At 43.6% G+C, this 24,270-nt stretch overlaps 1 protein-coding gene across 1 annotated transcript in view; it reads right to left on the bottom strand.

Moving 5' to 3' along the window:
• Nucleotides 1-24,270, bottom strand: part of LOC138300801 (microsomal triglyceride transfer protein-like) — a 498,282-nt gene that overhangs the window by 125,535 nt on the left and 348,477 nt on the right. Inside the window, exons 15-16 of the mRNA XM_069240573.1 lie at nt 17,388-17,509; nt 725-958 (exon numbers count right to left, since the gene is read on the bottom strand). Coding sequence (XP_069096674.1) covers nt 725-958; nt 17,388-17,509 — 356 coding nt within the window. The remainder of the gene's footprint in view (nt 1-724; nt 959-17,387; nt 17,510-24,270) is intronic.

Genomic DNA, 24,270 nt, shown 5'->3' with positions numbered 1-24,270 from the left:
AGGTGATACCCATTTTAGATCAGTTACCCGGACTCCTGGCTAATTAGAACACCAGCAATATCATGCTAATTTTTCCTTCAATCGCATGGATAAAAGAAAAAGTTTAAAAGACTGCACTAACTTCTGTGTGTGGGCATCACTTCTCTGTCTAGTTATAGCAGGATTCCAGACAGTTCATCTAATTGAGGAGTAGGTTGGATGCACTATTTCCAGGTGTGGGGCTTGTGAGTACCAAGACACCATTCACCTTGGTGCCAAGGACACAAACAACCCTGATCTTTTATGGGCATCATAAATTTCAGGACAATCATGATATTTTAATAAGGGGTTTATTGTTACTGTTTCTAAGTATCAGTCGGTAGAATAAACCACAATATCCTCTGTGCAGCTGTTCAAATTTAAGGTAAGCACTTCCAGCTGTTTTACTTTCTATGTCCAAGATCTGTGAACATTTTAATCTCGAAAACATGTCACCACATTAATGTTTCTGTTCCTGAGAAAATGGGTAAAATGGACATATCCTGTTTCCACTCCAAAATTCGTTCTTGATTACACTTAAACGACCAAGCACATTTCTTAGATAGCATCTGTTTAAATTATCCACCATGTAGTGATCTTTAAATGTAAAGTTCTCTTTATCTGCACTGCCCATTCCATGGCGTGAGATTAGATCACTTTAAACTCAAGGAAAGTTTTTACTATACTGCAACTTGCTGTCCCTCACCTGCAGATGGTCAATAAACAAGATATTGCTCTCAACGATGCTGGTGGGTTCTCCACTATTTCCGAAAATCTTTGATACTAAGTCCATGTATCCTTTGAAGAAAACAATAGGGCGTAATTGGACATCAAATAAAATGGCTGACATTCCAGCCATGACTTCCTGTTCCTCGTCTCCTTCTTCTTCAGCTCCCGCACCTCCCAAGAGTGATTCAAGACCACTTGCTTCAATCGATACCTGAAACAGAAATAGAGCATGATTAGCCTGGAAGGCCCTGCCTTTTGTGCAGCGCCAGTAGCCATGTGCACCAAAGCTCATACCCACGTCCAGAAGAGGCTCTGGCACTAGACTTCGGGTCGTAACAGATTCTATTTAAAAATATTTCTCAGCCCTGGTAATGCACCTTTGGAATTGCGTTTTACAGTTCTTAGGTATGCTAGGCATAGTGGCCCCTGTGATACACAATGACAATCTCTGCACAGGCCTATCATTAAGTAAAGAGGCCTACAAATGTAATTCGCTACTGCTAGGAACGCATTATGTTGCAAGGCTTGCTCTCTGAACAGCCACCATGAAATATCATCGTCATTGCATGCTAACTGAAGCAATATCCCTTCTGGAAAGTACCAGTCTGAGTATGTGAATTCAGCCATAATGGAGAAATAATCATACATCAATGTCAAAGAACCAATAGAACGTTGAGTTATGTTTGTGGTTTAATACTATAAAAGATCGTGTAGTACTTCCTTTAATTAGGCTGTTCGTGTACAACTAGTACCGAGCATCCTCCATGTACATTTCTTTCTGTCTCTAATAAATTCTTTATGTTTACCTAGAAGAGCTGGCTAACGGTCGTTTGTATCCTGGATGGGTGCTGAATAATTAGGCTTCTACATTTGGTGAAGGATTGTGGTCTCGTTCAGCGGATGACTCCCTTCAGCCCAGCTCCTGCTTCAGTCGGGGCTACTGCTGAACAATTGGACAGGGTCCCTCCTACGACGGAGGCTGGGGCTGTCGGGAGTATCTATTGCTGCTTCGTGGTCCTGCTCTCGCTGTTTGCTCTACTGTATTTTCGGTGTAAATATTGTGAAACAGGGAGGTAACTGGGGTGTTTCGTTAATATGTTTCCTGCATAGAGTGGTAATGCATTTGTGGTTAATATTTCTATTTGCCGTACCCCTTAGCCTGGTCTTCTTTATAATGGCATTTTTTTTTCTCTGTCTCCGGTGGCATGCCAAGGGCATTTCTTCCTCTGTTGTCCTCGGTTGCGGGTTCCGCTAATGCACCTCGTGAAAACATTCAGATGGTTACCTATAACCATTTGTTGGCGGCTAGCATTCTGTGTTAATTCAGTCCTTCCATTGTATTACACCATTTCCTTCCTCTCTGCGCTGCAACTGTATACTTAGATTAGCTTCCTGTATTTCAGGTAGCTTGTTACTGTTAAAAACGAAGTCCGAGGAATAGAGGCAACTAGCGGTGTTGCTTCAGAACACAGAGCGAGTCGCTGTTTGCAGTCCCCAGCCGGAGGGGCTGGGGCAGATAACTCTGGACAGAGAGGGTGTTGTAGGCGCCAAGCCAACCCCAGGTTAAAAGGGCATTGCCCAGAAGTGGAATGGTAGTTGTCTTTTCCAGAACAACTGGCAGGTGGTGCCAGGGTCTATGTGTCTATGTGTATGAGAATGGTAGTGGTCCATTTAAGAGGAACTGGCAGGTGTTGTCAGCGTCTGTGTGTATAGGAATGATAGTGGTTCATTCCAGTATCGGAATGATAGTGGTTCATTCCAGTGGAGCAGGCAGGTGGTGCCAGGCTCTGTTTGTCATATTATCCGTTTGTCATGTTATTTGATTGTCATGTTATCTGTTTCCGGTGATATTGCAGCTCTGTGAACTATGCCTATTACATATTGAACTATATGATTTTCCTGTACAAATACTGTAAAAGGGCGTGAAATATAGATGCTGATTGCGTGTGTGTGTGAAAGTGGTTTTGATTCCTGAGTGAAGGGTTCACCACAAGGTGGTGTACTGTGATTTATTTTGACTGCATGCATTTGCGCTTTAGGATAAGAATTTTTAGAAAGTTTAAGACTAGGTGGGTGGACTCCTGGGCGACATAATACCGATTTTTATGGCAATTGACTGATTTAATCTGCAAACATCACACAGTACAAACACCACCCTGCACTCACTACATATTTGATACAAGGGGTGGGAGTAGGATCACCCCACAGGGCAAGTTGTACTGTGACCCTTGTCTATGGTTCTGCCGTCACATGTGGTTGCCTGACTTGTTCACTGCTATTGCATTATCTGTGTGTCACTGGCCACGGAACTGGTCCAGCTTCCAATATCATACAGCCGCACCCTGCCCCAGGGCAGGAAAGCAAGGGTGGGATATTCTTATCTTTCCCTCCAGACTATTCTGTCATCTCTTGATTCGCCCCATAGGACGCCAGTGTGGACGCCGTCACTAGCACCTTGGGTACTGTCTGATTTCAAACTTTGTGTGCGCTAAGGTGGACATGGCTGTGTGAGTTGTGGCGTAGATGCAGACCGGCTTCCTGCTTTTACTAATAAATGATTGTTGTTGGCAGAGAGAAGCTCCGTGTGTGAATGCACCCATTGTTATCCCTTCTGTGTCACGGGGTATGAGCGGTGTAAAGAACACACCGACATCCTACTGTTTTCTGGAGCGATTGTAATTGTCTTCGTGTTATGTAACAAAAGGCTAGGGTAAGACAGTCATGGGGAACCCACTTAGTAAAGGCAAACTAGAGACACATCAACCTAGCCCCCAAGGACAGTCCAGCATACCAAATAGCGGCGAAAGAAGGCCTACATGCACTACTGTACTTAGACTTTGACTTTGCAAGGAAAATGACAGTATTGTTTCTGTGGCTTTGCGGACATGTGTTGTGCTTTACAATGCCGCCTAGATACTAATAGCATATGGGATGTCCCTTGAATGTGGGGCTGGCCTGTATGTGGAGGATAATCTAAAAATAAAAAATGCCTGAACTGAAGAATGGTTTCCTCCACATGGTGGCGGGGCTGACAAGGGCAGGGAAGATTGGAGGACGAAACAATTAGAGATAATAGGGGCTTGTCACGCTCTCTTCCTGTGGCGAGTGCACAGTCACGGGAACAAAACATCGATTTTGCTTGAGGGAATTTGGGAAATACACTACAGCCTGAGGGCACCACAACAGAGACCAAACACTCTGAGCTGCCTCTACAACAGCAGGCGGAGACAGAACGTGAAAGCCGCACCCTGGCATGGCGTTTGATAGATGAGGAAGTGAAAAATAAAAGCAAAACGTAAGAGACCTTGTGAAAGAATTAGACAGTTATTCCATAGCCAGGGTAAAGAGGAAGTGGCTAACGCCATTAGAAAACATGAACAGAAGTACGAACAGATATCAAATGAAATGGAAAGGTGTATTGCCAAGGGGTGTGAGGGATCACACAATTTACTATGGGATATGTCCACGTATGCACATCACACAATCCATAACATCAAGATGTGGAAGGAGGTGCTCAGCAATACAAACACACAGCTGGAGATCACAAGACACAGTCTCTCGACGTCCATAAAAATGTACAGAGTTAAACAGAAAAATAGCCATGGGAAGGGCTGCTTTGGAAGGATCTGGATACATTGTTTAGCATTATTGTACCATGAGATTTGTGGGAGGATTGTAAGAAAGCGATACACTGGCCTGAAATATGTGACCACTACTCCAATTACTACACTATCATTTGGCACTAGACTAAGTATGGGAAAGGTTTGCAAGTAGACAAGGGATGGCTGTAACATGCTTACACACTGTAGAAAATGTAAGTTCAATTGTAAAGTTATCACACGTAATAAGACACAAGCTTCTGACTTTATTACTTGTTAGTGGCTTTAGGTTAAGATCCTCAGGGAGGCATTTCACTGTACAGCTGTGGATAGTGTACAACAGTGGTTCCCAACCTATAGTCCGTGGACCCACTGGGGTCCGTGACACATTCCCAGGGGGTCCCCAGGCCTGGCTGGGAGGAAGTCATTTCTCTAGCTGGTGCCTCTACAGAAACATATGTGTGAGTGTTTTTATATTTATTATTTCCTTTCTTCAGCAGGTTTAAAAGCACTGCAAAGATCATTGTACAGCGAAAATAAAAGCGTCAAGATAACTCCAGTGATTAATGTACCTGCTGGGGAGGAATGAGAGTTTTGGACAGTGGCAGTTTAGAACTGAAAGGTAGTGCAGATGGTTAATATGCCGGCTGCAAAGGATGTGTATCATGCAAAGAACAGTATTTTATGTGGATGGCACAGTGGGTTACTGCTTTTGTCACAGAGATTCTTTAGTTACTGTACAGTTCATAATTGTAATCTAGCACAGTGAGCTATGAACTGCAATTAAGGAGCTGCATGCCAACTGCATAGCACAGATTAGAAAGCTGTTTTTTCCCAGTCTTTCATTTTCCTTATGCTGCTCAAAAAAAAAAAAAAGGGGGGTTTGCCTGTGTAGAAATACATTCTTATTATTAAAGACAACGCTAACGACTGTGTAGTGTTCTGAATGCTGAGTTTGTGCTTCTCCAGACCAAGCACTCTTAGCAAAATGCCTACCAGTGTGGATGCCATGTGAATCCTACACCTTGTACTCCCCTGTAAAGTGCTCCAACACCTACACTGGTATGAGAGATGCTATAATAAAAATTAATTACATGTGACAAAAAGGATAGGGAGAGAAGAGAGGCACTTATGGTTTACTTCCTTTCACCACCACATATTTATGTATAAAAGATTTCTTAGATCTTATGTACCTAAAAATAATAACAGAAATAGCCCCGGAAATAATTAAAAAAATTGCCCGAAGGATTCACCTTTCCTAAATAAAACTAAACATTGAAAAGTTAGACGCCGAGATGCAGCACCAACATTTCCAATAAAATGTTTCGATTTTTGCATATTTTTTCAATATAAAACAATTATTTCATGTTTAAAATTTAAATTGTGCAAATTGCTTGGGGGTCCCTGGCTTCCAGTAATGTTTCACTGGTGGTCCCAGGGAATAAAAAGGTTGGGAACCACAGGTGTACAACAAATAAGAACTTTCTTATGTAGGGATTACTTTTAAAAATATTTGACCCATGCAAAGGTTGCCAAAATTCTTACAGTGAACAAATTTAGTCTTGAGGGAACAGAGGATTCATTTGCAGCAGTTAACAATATGTTGTCAGGAGTGTGGAATTTTATAAAATGTCTACTTGTCCATGGGACAGTTTGTGTCATCAGTCTACTTGTCCTGTAAAAACACATGCATATTTTCTCCTGCTAAAATGATGTTTACAAATATTGTCTAGGAGTCCGATTTCCTGGTCTGACTCGTTAAATGCTAGCTCATGCATAAAAGATGTAAATCTGCACTAATGCAGGAACAGATACCATGGGTGCATTTTGTGATTTTCTTTAAGAATTCTGCCACAAATTGGTTATCACAGACCTTTTGTTATTTGAATTCTGTCTCTATGTTTATTGACTGGCTTCAGTGGTAGTGACACCATTCTGCTCTTCCATACGAAGTATATTGGCACAAAGTAGTTTTGGCACAAAGTAGTTTTGTTCATGCCAGGAACTACTGTGGCAATGTGTAACTTTGCTGAAAAGGTTACATTGATTCTTCCGTTATGAATATAAATTTTGGAAATACCACCATGCATCAGCAGATTTTACTAAATAATGCTTCAAAGAAATGACACCTAAAATATCATGGTAGTTTAGCAGAATGTTTCTTTCCTAGTTACATTGTTTGTGAAGATATTTTGAAAGCAAAGAATAGCAAATTTTGCTTTCGAGCTTCTGCAGATATTTGCATCTGATGAGAGAGCATTCTGGAAGAATTGTGCTGGGCATTTGTTTACGGTAATTCCATACCCCTGGTTGTGTATTTCTTCATAGCTCTATAGAGTACATACTAATAATTTAGTCATGTTCAATGATGGAAGAGATATATCAATTAACAGAAGAGTTACTATGTGCTGAATTGTAAATAATATAAGGAAATAATAGATATATAAAAATTTGGGTTTTTGTTGGGAGTGAGTTAGTTATGTGATAACAAACTTCTACTAAGGTGTATTGATATTTAAAAATAAACATATTAGTGCAGTAATAATAATGACACATGACGTGTTAGTGACTGATCGATTTCACTTAATAAGAGGCTAAAAGAAAATAACACAAGTGGATGTTTAAACAACTGCAGTACATGTAGTATGTTGAAGTCATGTGAGTGCAACCAAAGTATCAAAAGGGCAATGAATAAATAAAAACTGGATGGTATTGATCCAATGTTTTTACTGTAATTTTATCTGTGGCATTAACTGATAAGCTCTGGGCACAAATTTACCATTTATTTGCGAGGTCCCTGTATTAGTTATGACAGTTAAGATTACCTTCCCCATTTCTGAAAACCACAGACTCGGGGCATGGCTCCAAGGGCAAAGCCACGGATTGTTGCGATATGTCACCATGACGGACAAAGTAGAAGTGTGGTGCACACGATGATGGGATAGTGTGATGGATTTAGCATGATTCTTTGAAGTGCGGAATAAAGAATAAATGTACAGCTGAATGTTATAGTTAATTTTAAAGTTTATAGGATTTTTTTTTATACACCCTGGACGCAGGGATGTATGTATCTACGTATATATATATGTGCATATAATTGGCGGCAGGAGGAGTATTTTTCTATCCATGTTTCTTCCTAGGTTTCAGAACATGGACGAGAAGATGTGGTTTCTATATCCGTCTGTCTATGTTACGTTTTATGTTTTCATAATTAATGGGAGACTTCCGTGGTACATCTTAATGTGCACAGTGACATGGATTGCCTTTATGTGTTGGTAGATTGCAACTAAATATTCTCCAAACTGGTTTTGGGTATTGAACATACCTATATTAGAATAGAGTTATTACTACCTTAGGATGTGCTATGTAGTACTGCAATACAGCTATTAGTAATATACTTCTGATGATGAAGGTGCCAAATATAAATAAATAAAATAAATATAATATCTTAAAGGAACATCTGCATTTCAGAACATCACACTTGTACGAGAAAGGGTAAGTGACTTCTGATGGCGGTGATGCCTGCAAAGTCCCAACCCTTCCAGCATTGATGCAGATATTCTGTGTGTTGAAATAGAATAATAGGATACAATGCTGTGTTCCAAAAATACTGGCTGTATACCAGTGTAACATGTGTTTTCGCCTGACCTTGGATCACCATTTGTTTGGTGAAATAGTTTGTGTGAATATTCCACTGTTACTGAGTGTAATTGTTTTTTTATTTTTGGAGTGTTGATTTCCGTTTAAGAGTATACTAGTTACCCCATAAACCAGTCAGATATGTCCCTTTATAAAATTTTGTGTATCTGCTGAGCGGTTCTAGATTGATACACTACCGCTTGCTTCACTGGTCAAGAGAGGCACCCGTGACAAAATTGTCAAACTGAGCACCGACTGAAATACTGTTTGACTGGCCTATGAACATGTCTGGTGCTGAGAAGTTATTATCTGATAAGACATTTTGACAGCAGTTTGCATTACCTTCAGCATTAAGTGCTGCAGGCCCTTCCTGGCTGGACAACACTACCTGGACATGATCTCCAACAGGGAGATTGGGCTTGGGTCACCTGAAAAGTAGGAGGGACTGACCTCCTGGATCCACAGCTATTACACCAAGAAGGTACACCACCGGAACACGGACTGCATCCTGGAGACTGGGTGTGGGTAAAGGCCACACCAGACGTCACTGCCTTCAACCACGGTGGAAGGGACCACACCAAGTCCTGTTGACAACAGCCACAGCAGTCAAGTGTGAGGGAATCACATCCTGGGTCCATACCTCACACACCAAGAAGGCCGCTGGACCAAAAGACGACCAGCCGCCAACAAAGTTGCCGCCGAGAGTAATGCCACCTTCACCACAGCGGTACAACCTTCGTTCAACAAGCGCCACCAGCCAACACTGACGGAACTGCTCGTGCTACACTCCCACAGGAGTCGGAGAATGTAAGCGGGTTCCCCAGTACACAAGAACATTGTTTTTGGACTGCTCGTGCTGCAACCCCACAGGAGTCGGAGGGTGTAAGCGGGTCCTTCAAGACACCAGGATACTCTTTCAGAACTGCTCGTGCTACTCTCCACAGGAGTCGGAGAGTCAAGTGAGCCCACTTAAGTATTAAAGACATCAGGATATAAATGAACAGAATACTAAAAGTCCGCAAGAAAAATTTGCACCGAGAGGTACAGATCCCAGTAGTCCTACGGAAGCGGCCGGTCACTAGGATTGGTGCGGCTTGTAGCCCCATTGGGAGGTGCCTCTTCCAATTAGGAATACAGCAAAAATAGGAAAAAAGGGCCATCCCTCGGGTCAGTGGACTATCGCACCCAACTCCCTTAGAACTGGACATTGACATTCATCCCTTTATACTCTGCATAACTACAAGTGTCAAATAGCATTCGACGTCACCCCGAAAATATACTGAAGGAATAGACTACTCGTGTGGCACTCCTACAGGAATAAGGAGGTACCAAAGGTTACATACCAATAGATCTGGTTTCAAGTGCTAGCTACATCCGACCACACCCTATACAGCGACATGGATTTCAGATTACAACGTAAGAAAAAGGAGAAGAAGAAGTGGCCTGTGGTGGTCACGCCATTACTCACCCCGGTAGCAGCTATAATAATAACAACGATCCTGATAGTATATAAAGACGACATACATATTCCATGGCTCAACCTTGAACACTACATCCCCAAAAGTGGCCAAGGTGAAGGAGCAACCGGTGGTGAGAACAACAATAATTCAAAACAACATGAGAGGGTGGAGGATAAAACAAAATGGGTGAAAAATACAAAATGGAAAGAAGATGGAAAAGATTATAAGGACAATACATTTGTGCAAATGGTATCAATGTACAAAGAACTAGCAAATGTGTCTGATTGTTATATCTGTACCCACCTAACGACCACTAGCCAGGGGAAAAGAAATTACACTCAGATGCCCCTCACAGAATTCGTGGCATGTAACATATTAGATACTATGTTAGGGGGGAATTTAAAAGAAATGAGAACAAGGAAAAGGAGAGAATAAGAGAAAAAATAAACATAGGAGAAATAAAAACATGGGTGATGAGGAGAAAAAGGGATGACTATGGTTTGGAAGACGAACCTTATGTAGGAGATATGCAAGACACATTGGTAGAAAGAGTGTCAAATAAATTGAAGGAAGAAGATAGAAGGAGAAGAAAGAAGTGTAGGAGACTAGATCCGAAGAAAGGAGAAGAGAATTTATTGAATGCATTTACAACAGAAAGAGGGAAGGGTTACACTGAAAGGGATCATGGCTCAGAACAACGAATACCATGCCTAGCCATAGATACAGAAATAAAGGCACCATGGTGTTTCAAATACTCAAGAGGTAACGCAGACACTAGCAAAAACTGAATTGATGTGGGACATAGTATTTGCAATACAACATGGAGTCTGGACTACAAAAGAAATGACACAACAGGCTTGTCCATAGGCCTGACACCTCCCAAAGGAATATTTATTATATGTGGGACATCGGCATTTTTTAAATTGCCAGCAGGATGGCAAGGTACCTGCTACCTAGCATTCGTGCTACCAAAAATGGCGCATAGAACAGAATTACAGAAGGGGGAAAAGAGAACACTTGGCGGGGTGCACAGGAAGAGGACACCAACGTGGGTGGATGAGGTAATAGCAATAGAGGGGATCATAGTGATGCCATTAGGGATAGCACACTCACAATATGAAATTCACAGATTGGCCGACTTAGTGGAAGGGCTAGCCAGCAACACCTCAGCAGCCTTAGGGAACATCACTGAGGAACTCACAGACATGAGGGCAGTTGTAATCCAGAATAGGCTTGCGCTAGACACCATCCTGGCAAAAGAGGGAGGGGTCTGTGCAGTGATCCATCAGGAATGCTGTGTGTATACACCGGATAACAATGGGAATATAAGAAAGGAAATAGAGGACATAAAAAAGGTAGAAGAAGGAGCTGGGAAAGTGGCAGATGGGACAGACGTTGGATAAATGCTGAATGGAATAGCAGCATGGTTCAGGGGTTGGGGTACCTGGTTGGTAGAGGTACTAGTGTTAGGGATCGTGGCACTGTTAACGCTATGTGTGCTCATACCAGTTTGTCCATCCTTCCTGGCCCTACTCTTGAAAAAAACCTGTCACCAGAAACACACACATTATCGAAGAAAAAGATATAAGGATGGCAACAGGGACGAGCAAGAGGTAGAAATGAGAGCAATATACCATGACCCTTAGATTTGTCATTGAGTATCAGAGGGTGGAATGTGAAATCGCATTTTAGAGTTCTTAGGTATGCTAGGCCTAGTGGCCCCTGTGATACACAATGACAATCTCTGCACAGGCCTATCATTAAGTAAAGAGGCCTACAAATGTAATTCGCTACTGCTAGGAACGCATTATGTTGCAAGGCTTGCTCTATGAACAGCCACCATGAAATATCATCGTCATTGCATGCTAACTGAAGCAATATCCCTTCTGGAAAGTACCAGTCTGAGTAGGTGATGTCAGCCATAATGGAGAAATAATCATACGTCAATGTCAAAGAACCAATAGAACGTTGAATTATGTTTGTGGTTTAATACTATAAAAGATCGTGTATTACTTCCTTTAATTAGGCTGTTCGTGTACAACTAGTACCGAGCATCCTCCATGTACATGTCTTTCTGTCTCTAATAAATTCTTTATGTTTACCTAGAAGAGCTGGCTAACGGTCGTTTGTATCCTGGATGGGTGCTGAATAATTAGGCTTCTACACACCAAATATGAATAACTTTCTAATTCCACTTTCCACGATCATCAAGATTCAGACTTACTAACCTCATCAAGAATAATCATCTCACGCCAAAATGATTAATGTTGTTTAGATGGTTTAAGTCAGACTTAGGGCATGATTTAGATGTTGGCAGACAGGTTAGTCTGTCACAAACGTGACGAATATCACATCCACTGTTTTAAGATGTCCATAGGATATAATGGAATCGTAATACGGCAGAGAGTAACCCCTTCCGCCGAACTCTAAATCATGGCTTTAATTATATGTTTTAGGACATACGCAGTATTCTTCACTGGGAGGAATCTGCATCACTGAGACTACATTCACTGAGAGCCTTGGCAGGACATGAAGCCTATGGCCAGACCCCACCATTCTACTAGACTTACGCTTGTTAGGGTAGGCTACAGGTACAAGCAGGCTGATGCTGAAGGGGTTAACATGGTCAAATATGCCATGTGGGAAAACTCCCTTCACTTTAGGGACACTGAATTTTTGTTTCTCAGTTTTATAAAAAAAAAAAAAAAAGGTTCACCATTGGGCCACCCAGAACCAATTTGTGATGAGTGTCCCTGTTTCTCAGATGACCCACTTTCAACACAATTACACTGTCAAAGAGGCAATGAACCCTAAACAGGGCTGCCAATAAGGCTGCAGCATGTTGGGCTTGTGCTCTTCTTCAAGATGGATCGAGATGCGAATTTAGAGGTCTAATTGACCTGGTAACTCTTTGCCCCAGCCTTCTGTCACAGTCAAGGAAGACCAATAGGTTGAGGAAGTCTTGAACACAATGCCACATTGTGAGTCGCAACGGTGTAGGATGCAGGTGGATGAGAGGCAGCTCACTCATAATTAAGCTGCAATGACGGTTCTATGTGACCATAGCTCTCAATCACCAACACCAAATACATGCTGGTTTCCAGGTGCAATAAATAAATGTAATGTTTGCAAAGCTCTTCGTTTTTTTTGTGTTTTGGTATTTTAAACTGCATTGTGTTCTCTCTTCATCCTTAGCTGGATTCATAATAGGCCATATACAATTCAAACACATTCTACCCATTCATCCTACCTATAGGTCCTACTGAATCAGTAATGAGGAACATATAGTCACTGTGTCAAACCTTAATATGAGGATAATTAACCAAAAGAATACATTATTTACATTTGGTAACGCTCTTTCTAGTGAATACTTCATCCAGCCACAGATTTCTCAACTTTTGAATATTCCCCAGGCATCAGACTGGATCAGGAACATTTTCAGCAGTACTCCTGCACGTCGGTAGGTGCCTGTCACGCGGCATTCCGCCGACATTGTTCCACTCTGGAAGTGACCTACGGTGCTGCATGTAAATGCCACTCATGCTTGCTGACATCCATTGCTTTCCAGGCTGTCTACAGTCACATAAGCAGAGCCCATTTGCAGATTGGCTTTGGCCAGTGTACATGTCTCTTTCTAGATGGAGAAAAGGAGCCCAGTTCACAGAAAGTCGAAGAGGAGAAGGTCGGTGAGGAATCTGTGATTAGATACAGTATCCTACAGAAAGAGTGTTACTAATGGTAAGTAACTTGTTCCTTTGTTAGGCACTTCTCAAACACAGATCCCTCACATTTTATGTAGATACCAAAGAAGTACCCTCCCAGTGGTGGTGGTCTCTGAACTGGCTCAGACCAAAATGTCCTGCAAGACTAAATGAACAAAGTGACCTTCTCAGCAAACCTGGCTGTCCAAGTAGTGCATTGTGACTGTATAATGTGATGCACATATACAAGCCAGGCCAATGTTCAAAACTGCTACTACGCATGCCAATGAAGTGGTAACAGCCTTGGCTCTGGTGGAATGAGCCCAGAAGCCTTCTGGGGCTCACTTCTTTACCAATGCTTAGCTGACTTTGATAGAGAGCGCAATCCAATGAGATGGTTCTCTTCTGCACTGCCTTGTGTTCTTTCGCTCCAGTGAACCCACCAAAGTTCTGTTTGTGCACCCAATGAGATTTGGTACGATTGATTAAAAACTGAGAGCTCTTTTAGGATCTAGCCAATTGAGTCAAAGGAATGAGGGAGCGAAGAACCACAGAAGGGGATGCTTTGTCCGATAAAAAAAGGAGTCACCACTTTCAGGACAAAAGAGTCTCGGGCCTGAAGACCAACTTTTCTGGATAGAATGTTGTGTATGTCAGATGCACAGACGAGGCTTGCCATTTACAGATCCCACCAGGTGGACTACCAACAAGAAAATGCCCTGGTGTTCTAGAGACTTCCTTAAGCGTGATGCCCCCGGACCCAGGGGTCCACAATTCCACAACACCTTCCTTGTTGCAGTACTACAAGGCAGTGTTTTTTCCATAAGCCCCTACACCAAGTTCCCTTTGATTGGTGGCAGGAAGGCTTTCAATGGCAATGGAATGGCATGCAACTCCAGAAGGTTGATGCAGAGCCTCCACCAGAGACTAGATGCCTTTGATCTCCATCTCTCCCAGGTGGCCTCACCAATCTAGTAGCAATGCATTAATTACCACTGTTAGCTCTGGGAGGGGTAAGGAGAGGGGTTTGGCAGTAACACAATCTTGGTCTAGCAGCTACCACTGCAGGTTATGGAAGGCATGGAAGTACACCTTGTCCAGAGTAGCTCCAATGAAAGGGAGCATCGGCGAAGGAGTCAGGTGTGACTTTGGTATGGTGAAAGTGAATCTCAAAAATGTTAAGAGGTCTGCCATAGTCTGGTGGTGAATGACAACTGCATGGGATGAGTCCACCTTCAACAAGCAGTCATCAAGGTAGGGGAAGTCTGAAACCCCTGATCCCTGAAGATGCACTGTAACCAACATACACCCTTTTGTGAACACCGAAGGACACTGGTTTGGCCAAAGGGGAGATAAGCAAACTGAAAGGGCTTGTGTCCCACTGTGAACCACAGTTAGCCCCTGCAGGAAGGGAATGAGGAAATAAGTGTCCGGCAAGTCCAACCTTGCCATCCAGTGTCCAGGCACAAGGGCAGAGAGGACCTAGGCTAGAGTGAGCATCTTGAATTAATCCTTCCACGGGAAGGGGTTGAGAGGGAGAAGACCTAAAATGCAACAAAGGCCTTTGACCTTCTGTTGCATAAGGAAATTGCAGAAGTACCACCCAGTTCCTTTTTCTGAGGCCGGAACCTTCTCTATGGTACCTTTGGTCAATAGGGCCTGCACTTCCTGCTGCAAGAGAGATAGATGGTCATCTGTCAGCTGTCTTGAAGGTGGTGGGAGATGCAGTGGGGTGAAAAGAAAAGGAAGTGCATAACCCCACTGGGCAACTTGCAGAATTCCCATGTCCAAAGTGATTGTTTGCCACCCTGGGAGAAAATGGAGACTCCAACCTCTAACAGGATGGATGTGCATTAAAGAGATTTTGTGGCTGCTGCAGTTGGGGTGACAGAGGACTGAGGTGATCGTTGCCCCTGTTGTCCACGTCTGTGAGTACTGTGGCCTTAACCATAAAAAGGCTGTAGAGTCGGCTCGGCTTTTTGCATATGCTGGTGGTACTGAAAACCCCTACCATTGCTACAGAGGGAGTGAAACCGCTGGCAAAACTGATAAGTTGGAGCAGGCAGGCCCAAGGAGTGCACTGTGGCCATGTCGACTTTAAAGTGCTTGAGAGCAGAATCTGCATTCTCACCAAGGAGGTGAGAGCCACTGAAGGGCATGCCCATTAGGGAAGATTTAACTTTCCAACGCGTGCCTCCTAAGTTTCTCGCTGGTGCCAACTGCCCGACCAAGCCAACCAGTAGTTTCCAACCCACAGTGCATGTTGGATTTTGGTGCATTATAGCCATCCTGAATGGTTTGTATAAGTGTAGGGCTTCAGTAAGAATATTGGTCACCTTCATAGCAGGCACTTAGAGGTAAAGGACTTCAGTGACTCTTTGCATCACCACTGCAAAGGAAGCACTTTCTTCACTAGGCAGCCCTGGAAAAGAGATTAAACTGTCTGGAGAAATATCCAGTTCACTGGCATCTTGTAGCTCATCATACCAGCTGTCCTCAGTGTATGGTTGAGCAAATTCATTCCCTTTATCATAACAGCCATTTTCAGAATTTGCGCTAAAAAAGATTTTGGAGCGTCTGGGTGCTTCCGTGAGATAAGGGGAAGGCGTCAGAGTCCGATGACTTGCCAGAAGTCTGCGGCCCAGTAGGATAAGGGTGCAGCATTGGTCGAAGTCAAAGCAGAGTCAGCTCGGAGTCAGGAAAGCACTATCGTTTGCACTCTGATATCTAGTGTTGATGCTCCAGGAGCCTGGTGTGAGAGGAACGACTGGTGGGAGGCCCAGTTGGAGGTCCTCATGGTTCCTTGCTGCCTGGAGGTGCACAGGGGGAGCTGGCAGAATGCTGAAGAGACAGGGCATACCTTTGCGGATCTCATGGATTTGCTGCAGTGCCACCAAGGGAGCTGCAGTGTCCCAAGATGAATTACGGAATCGTCTTCAAATAAAATCGAGTTTGGGAGCGAGACCTAGAGGTACGTTTACACCCTCACACATTCTCAGGATTTCTAGAGTGCCAGGAAGGGGCAGAGTCCCACTTGGATTTCCTATGCTTCTTTATTGACTTACCCAAGGACTTTGACTGTGATGAAAATCTGCAGCTGTGTGACTTAGGGAGCTTACAGCTTTGCCTCATGGTCCATGATGGTCTTGGGATTCAACATGGCACAACTGCAACAGGTCTTGGAAATCATGGTTCTGACCCCAAGAACTAAAGACAGATCTGGTGCGGATCTGTCAGAGTCATATGCTTGCAATAGTTTGTGCAAGGTTTGAACCCTGTAGTTTAAGATCGTTACATTTTCTCTTTTTCTCTTGCACACTGAAGTTTTAAATACAATTCTTGGGAAAGTAGTCTTGTGAAGAGATAGGGATAGCCCTGGATCCACATGTGATGTCTGGAGAATAGTGAAAAGGTGAGGAATCTGCCATTTGAATTATGCATCAGAACATCCCTTAATCAACATAAATATTCTGCGCCAGACCTCTAAAGAGCTCCCACTGCCTCTCCTTGGGCCGTTCGCACTTAGGGATAGTTGGTGGGAGGAATCGTCTCATATTTTACAATCAGGAGGTATGAGCCTCCTACTTTACAGCTGCAGGTAGTGATCAGTGTATTCTTAGTATGATGTTTTTAATGTGTATTTTCTTTTGGATGGCTAATTAATGTTATTTGTCTATGTGCCTTTCAAATAAGAGTGCCCAAATTAACAAGTATCATGAGGTCTGATCATACAGTCTCACGTCTTCACTTTTTCCTGGTTAATCTAGGGATCTGGATAAACAAGATCTGAAAGCAGTCCGTTTATTCTAAATGTCTAAATATTTCATCAAATCAAGGACATGCAATTATTGGTAACAATTAGGCATCTCGCTTTAAACTCCAGAGATGCGACGCCCACCCTCCGCCTTATCTGAAGGCTTGGCTGGTCTGTCAAGTGAGTGCTAAGCAAAACAAAATGTCTTAAGAGCCCGCGATATATGCAATATGAAAATAGGAAGCCTTGACAAAAGCTGTTTGGCATGACAGACTAACTACTTGTGTTTATTTCTGCGGGTCGAAATACTAGGTTGATCTTTTGGTGACTAGTTACCAGCATTGTTGTACTGAGCTTTTTACACTTTCACATATACAATATGCACTCGCCTGAAACCACCAGAAGATTGTGAACTCTTATCACTTACTCTCTATTTACTTACATTAAAAACAAGCCCCACCACAAAAAAAAGACAACAAAACAAAACCTGTGCGGCTCGCAGGGGGTGGCCATGGCTGAGAATCGAGAAGTCAGAAAGGCTGCGTCTCAGGAGCCCGGTCTCGGTGTAGAGCAGCTCTAAGCTGTAGGTGCTCACCATGTCATCTGAGGCTGAAAGAGAATGACAATCAATAGTACAAAGCCTAACACAAACGTAAATCTTTCAACAGGCAGTGTATCTAGATTATCTCTCTGCTTTACAGACTTACTGGAAAACACTACCAAGTATGCCCTGGCCTTGACCCTCAAGGGAAAAGGAAAAGAGGAGGGCCAGGAGACACATGGTGCTGAAGCCTGGAGGCTAACTCCAAGGAGATGGGTTGTACCTGGAGTCTGATTGAAAGAAACGCCCAAGGCAGAGATGGCTGGAGAGTCCAGGTTCAAAGCCTATACTCCAGGATGGGTAGTATGCATAGGAAAGTGTACAGCATTATTGATTTTCATTTGGGGGATAATTACCAATATAAGTGTGATGTTGAGTACAGTACAGGTTGATGTGAAACTGAATGACATTTTTTCAATATGCCGTCTAAGAAACAGGTTGTTTTACATGCTGTTAAAAATGTGCCTTTAATAAGCTGTGCTCTGGGCGTGAGGGATTAAAAGGTTTGGTATATGTGTTGAATAGATTGGTAAATCTGTTCTCGGTGCACAAATATTAGATCAGTGTTTAATGTTGTTGTTCTGTGAGTGCACAACATCAACCCCAGGTCTGTTGGCTTTATCACTGCTCGTTTGATGTTTAGTTTAGTTTAGTTTGGACTTTGGTAAGAAATTGAATAAATGTGACTTTTTACATTGCGATTTGTTACGAAGGGAGTCAATGGTTTGCTGGGCTGTGGATAAATTAGGAAAGCAATGGCGGGAACAGGTGAAATCACTTTGAAGAGGTGTAGGTGGAAAAACACTACGCTTGAACTAGAGAAGAAGTGTGGTGAGAAACGTTCTCCTTGACCTGGGCAGTGGGTAGGGTTGTGGTGGAGTAAGAAATATTCTTCCTTGGGAATGTGTTGGGGGGGTGAGTTGACAACATCCCTGTATATCCGGGAGAATAAACATAATCAATCATTTGTTTTATCAACATTTGAACATTGAAAAGCCTTTTATGTCCCGCAGTGATATGAAAAATCATCCTGCAAGTTGTCTATGGATCTCTGCAGCAGGCACTTAATTTTCTATACTATTTACCAGACTCTAGATAGTTTGTTTTTGACTAGAGAGCCAGCTCGCAAAGTGGAGGTGGATGTGACTTGTTTTGCAAACACTAGGGAGCTAGAGAGAGAGAGAGCTTTGGATAAGAAAGCTGCTGCATTAGTAAAACATTTGGTGCAGGATAAACACTGCATATACTGGGTCGGAAGAAATGTACATCTGTTGTGAAGTGATTTATAGGTTGACAAAATAATCTGCATGTGGTAAGGTGGGGCTAGTCAAGTCACATACACTTGCTTAATTTTGTTCTATTCTTGCTTTGCCTCTTATACACCACCATCTAGGTATCACACTCCTGTTGCCAAAGTACCCTATTTCATGTATTACACTACAGACCCTGATCTTGACACTACGTTTTGTGCAGCTGGGGTACGTGGTGAACATATGGGCCCTCATTATACCATTGGCAGTATATACCTCCTACTGCTGTGACGACGGCTGCCAAAAGACCATCGCCGCCGGATTATGACCATAGCCGGATTTCTGCCAGAAGGATAGCGGAAATTTCTGCCAGAAGGATAGCGGAAATCCGGCTGTGGTCATGCCGGCAGATGGCGTTTTGGTGGCGCTGCTGCCAGCAGCAGCGCCATGCCAGTAGACCACTGCAGACTGTATCATGACCCATGAACAGGTAAGTTGGGTGCTCCGACAGGGGGGTGTTTGTGTGCGTTGGGGTGTATGTGTATGTCTGTGCGTGCGTGTATGCGGGTGTGTGATGGGTGTTGTCTGTGTGTGTGTGTATGGCTGTGTGAGTATGTGTATGTTGTGTTGTATGTATGTCAGTGTGTGTGGATGTGTGTGTGAATGGATATATGCATGTATGGATGAATGTGGGTATGAGTGTGTGTATGCGTGTGTACGTTGGCGAGTGAAGGTGCATGTATGTCGTGGGGGGTCTGGAGAGGGAAGGGGGGTTGGGGGAAAACCTGAGCCAAACCACCAATGTCGTAATATGGGGAAAAGTACCATTCTTCGGGAACCACGGACCGGGGTAGGTCTCCGCCTGGCCAGCATTGCTCCAACAAACGTTGTTTAGCGCTGGACTATTGGTCCGTGTAATCCTAGGATGCTCGCCTTCAATTTTAGGACGGGCACGAGTTAGGAATTATTTATTCCATATTTATGTAAGTGATTATTACACCTCCCTACTAATTGCTGGTTGAGAGACACTTGTATTAACTTCTTGATAAATATATGTGGCCCTTATCATTCAGGAGATACATATAGTCACATAAGGTCCTGATGAAGCATCACTGGATCCGTTTGGACCACCAGGATGCGAAAAATGTTGACCCATGAGGTGGTAGTCTTTGGAGAATTCCCAGACTCCTCTCATTGATATGTTCTACATTACAAGAGTGATTGATCTTAACTTCTTTATTCACTCTTTTGATTCTAATTTTTAACCTTGGCCCTGACCGTTCATTGGGTCCAATAAAATCTACAGTCCCAGTGGCAGTTTTGAGAGTCAATTGTAACTACTTACCTGTTTTTGATCTCCGTTGATTCTTTAGTCACCTTTGGGGTCACGGCACCACCATATATTAAGAGCTCCGGCAAAGAGCCCCCCCATCAGGGGTGGTGCCCGTCAGACATTGCAGCGCCAGTCTGACGAGGAGCAGCGCCTATGATGAAGCATGACACCCCATGGGTGTGTGAGGCCCCTTGCTCCTAGAATTTAGGACCCCGGTCACTATATATTTTCTGTTTTATATGATTGGAACAGTGTATCGCTGATTTTCAATGTTCACTTAAGGAGGATATACACTGGACCATAATTCCTCCTGATCCCTCCCTTATTCTCAGAAAAGTACCACCAGCCTGTTGGCAGTACTTTTCTCCATTTTACCGCTGTCCGCCAGCGTCATAATGACCCCCATAGTGTTTCAATGTCCTGTTGTAGCTGAAATGCTGCTCAAGGGAATTCTACAGTACTTGTGGTGGGCTGCACGTCATATGTATGCAGCGAGCTGTTAAGCAAAGGTGTTCCAAGATTGCTAGAGAAAGTTTAGTTACATACCCGAGGAGAGAGAGAAAGCTTGTGTGTGTGTGTGCGAGAGAGAAAAGAGAGATAGAATGACAAGGCACAGAAGATATATGCAATAGCAGGAATATAATCAGAGAGAGCTAAAAGGGACCTTAACTCCAGCTTCAGCAAAATGTTCCAATCTGTGGCACATGACTGATTTTCCTTTAATGAAACCTAATACAACTTCTTGATTTCTTTGCCACGGTACAGCACCCCTATCTTCCTTTCTTCTTTGCCTACGGTGTATTGAAGTGTTGATATCCAAGACACTACAAGTAGTATATTTGCATAGCAACCTGGATGCTCGGATGCTTCATCGCCAGCGTGGAAAACACACTGCACATCAACATTCCATTACTGATGTCTTTACCAACACAAACCATCTTCCCCCAATACAACACATAAAATAGCAAAGGTGTACTCAAGGAAAAAATAAACTGTTAGCCTATACAATAAATGCATTCATAAATAAATAAATAAATGAATAAATACACATAAAAACACACAATGAGTGACATCTCACCTGAAAATAACCTCAAGGATTTATAATTTACACTAATAATCTGCCAGCCACTTTTGGGGTCCAATGTTCCTATTCGATCTGACCACCTCTAACTCACCCTTTTTCCCATCATCATCACCTCCCTACTTGTTTTGAGTAATGCTACAGTTCATCTCCTTGCATCGGGAGGCAGCCTTAACCACGACTCCCTAAGACCGAAGTTATGGACAATGAAAGTGGAACAACGCTTTCGTTAACCACAACTTCCTTGTTTGGTGCCTTAACCATGCATGTGCTGAACCACTCACATGCATGGTTAAGGCATAGTAGAAGGGAGTCGGCTGAGGAGGACGAAGTGATCAGCGGCTGTTTTAGGGGCGGGGGCGTCAGGGTATTTTTAGTTTTAGGGGTCGGGATGGGGGAGTCGGGGTATTTTTAGTTTTAGGGGGTGGGGCGGTTGGGGTATTTTTAGTTTTAGGGGCGGTTTAGGGGTGGGGAGGGAGTGTTGGGCTATTTTTAGTTTTAGGGGTGTGGGGTTGGGGTTATTTAGGTATGGAGGCGGGGGAGGGGGGTTCGGGTATTTTTTGTTTTTAGGGGTGGGGGTTTGGGGTGGTTTAGGTTTTAGGGGTGGGGTGGTGGAGGGGTCGTGGTAATTTTAGGGGAGGGTGGGGTTTGAGCTGGTTTTAGGGGCAGGGGTGGGAGGTCGCGGTAATTTTAGGGGCGGGGTGGGGGTTGGGGTGGATTTAGGGGTGGGGGGTCGGGGTAATTTTTTTGGGCGGGGTGGGGGTTGGGGTGGTTTTAGGGGTGGGGTCGGGGTAATTTTAGGGGCGGGGTGGGGGGTTGGGGTGGTTTTAGGGGTGGGAGTTGGGGTAGTTTAGGTTTTAGGGACGGAGTGGGGGTTGCAGTAATTTTAGGGGTGGGGTGGGGGGTTGGGGTGGTTTGAGGGGTGGGGTAGTTTTAGGGGCAGGGGTGGGGGTTGGGGTGGTTTCAGGTTTTTGGGGCGGGTGGAGGTTGGGGTAGTTTAGGTTTTAGGGACGCTGTGGGGGATTGGGGTTGTTTTAGGGGCGGGGTGGGGAGGTTGGGGTGGTTTTAGGTTTTTGGGGTGGGGTTGGGGGGTCAAGGTAACTTTAGGGGTGGGGGTTGGGATGGTATTAGGTTTTAGGGGTGGGGTGGGGGCATCGGGGTAGTTTTAGGGGCGGGGTGAGGGGCTGGGGTGGTTTTAGGTTTTAGGGGTGGGTTGGTCAGGGTAATTTTAGGGGCGGGGTCGGGGTAGTTTCAGGGACAGGGTGAGGGGCTGGAGTGGTTTTAGGGGTGGGTTGGTCAGGGTAATTTTAGGGGCGGGGTTGGGGTAGTTTAGGTTTTAGGAATAGGGTGGGGTGGGGTGGGGGGTTGGGGTTGTTTTAGGGGTGGGTTGGGGTGGTTTTAGAGGTTTTAGGGGTAGGGTGGGGGTCACAGTAATTTTAGGGGCGGGTGGGGGTTTGGGGTAGTTTTAGGGGCAGGGCTGGGGGTTGCATCAATTTTTAGGGGCAGGGGTGAGGGGCAGGGGGGATGCATGCTGGAACCATGCATGCCGTTCACTAATGCTTTTACCAGGAATGCCTTCACAACGTAAAATAATTGTTAAGGCATTCGTTGGAAAGGCATTAGTGGTAACAACACAGTCATTGTTCCAACTGCGTTGTTCAGGCATGCGTTGTTCCGACATACATTTCCTTGCGTCACAAATACTTTAACCTTTCCCACCAAAACCTTCAACTACACCACCAAATGATTCCACCACTCTCAGTTCCACTTACACCAACATCATAAGGCGTGTCACAAACAGTATTTTGTGCTTCAGAATCACTCAGCGATTATTTAGATTCATCTTCATCTACAACATGCTTTTCAGAAATTCCACTTCGTTTAATATCACGGGCATACTCTTTGGCAACAAACTGCCTGCTCCACTTGATGACCGCTGAACTTCAGTGCTGAAACCAATTATTTCTGTACACAGCCAATGGGCTTATATGACCATATTTCCTGTTTTTCAACCTCACAGAATTCCACATAACTTTATAAAAAAATATTTTCACCCTTGAGTGCCTTGCTGGGTTTCCTTACCCTCATTCAGTGTCCTAAAGCTACAGTCAGCACACAACCCTTGTTTCTACTGTCAAAATACTCTTGTACCTCTTACACACTGTACAACTTTCCTTTCTCACCTTTTCCAAAGACCACTCCTCATTGGTATGTTTGTGGAACAACCAGTCAAGATTACACTTTGATCTAGGATAACACTCTCTCATGATTTCAAAAAGATGAACTCCTATGCCAGCACATAACATTCACCCATAAGGCCACAAGGCTTTGGTAACTTGCTGTTTCAATTTCGAGTTACACATACTTGCCAACTGAATAACTCTCTTCAATAGTCTATTAAAACGTCTCACCATGCCATTGGCTGTTGGATAATAAAGCAAGGTAGTCCTGTGCACAATTCCAGCATTCTCAAAGAATTGGTTGGCTCTCTTCTTGAGGTAAACTTAACCCTGTTATCAGTTAATAATGTAATGGCCATTCATTCACACAAACAAAATCCTCCATTAATCCCAGAACAGAATCAGTGTCTGCCTTGTCAATAGCTCCTACCAACAGCTACCTCGAACATAGTCCCTCACCATGAAAATATGCTTTAGATTCAAACCAATTGCTCCCATTATATCCTTTGCAATACATTCCCAAGGTGAGTGAGGGCAAACAACATTGGAACTTTTAAAGTCCTCAGAGCTTTATATATATATATATATTTATACTAGACACGCTTAGCTTTTATGATGCTCAAATGGGATTCATGTTATTGTTTTATGATACACATTTGCAACCCCCTAAGAGGAATTGCCTTTTAATTCCCTGATAAGCATTTCCATTTCATTGTGAGTTCATTTCACACTTCCCAAAAGGATTTTAGTTGCACATCCAAAACCTTCTTCTTAGCATAACCAGAATAATACATCACATTACACATAGCTAATCACACTCTTACTCTGCTTCCCAAATGTCTTCCTTAATTGCAGGAATTCTGCAATCCCTTACCAAAGCAATCTGTTAAACCTCCCACTCCCCATTTTCACAAACCACCATTTA

The sequence above is a fragment of the Pleurodeles waltl genome, chromosome 6 (genome assembly GCF_031143425.1).
Source record: "Pleurodeles waltl isolate 20211129_DDA chromosome 6, aPleWal1.hap1.20221129, whole genome shotgun sequence".
NCBI classification, from domain to species: Eukaryota; Metazoa; Chordata; class Amphibia; order Caudata; family Salamandridae; genus Pleurodeles; species Pleurodeles waltl.
Note: the sequence above shows the minus strand (reverse complement) of the source record. Positions and strands in the feature narration are given on the sequence as shown.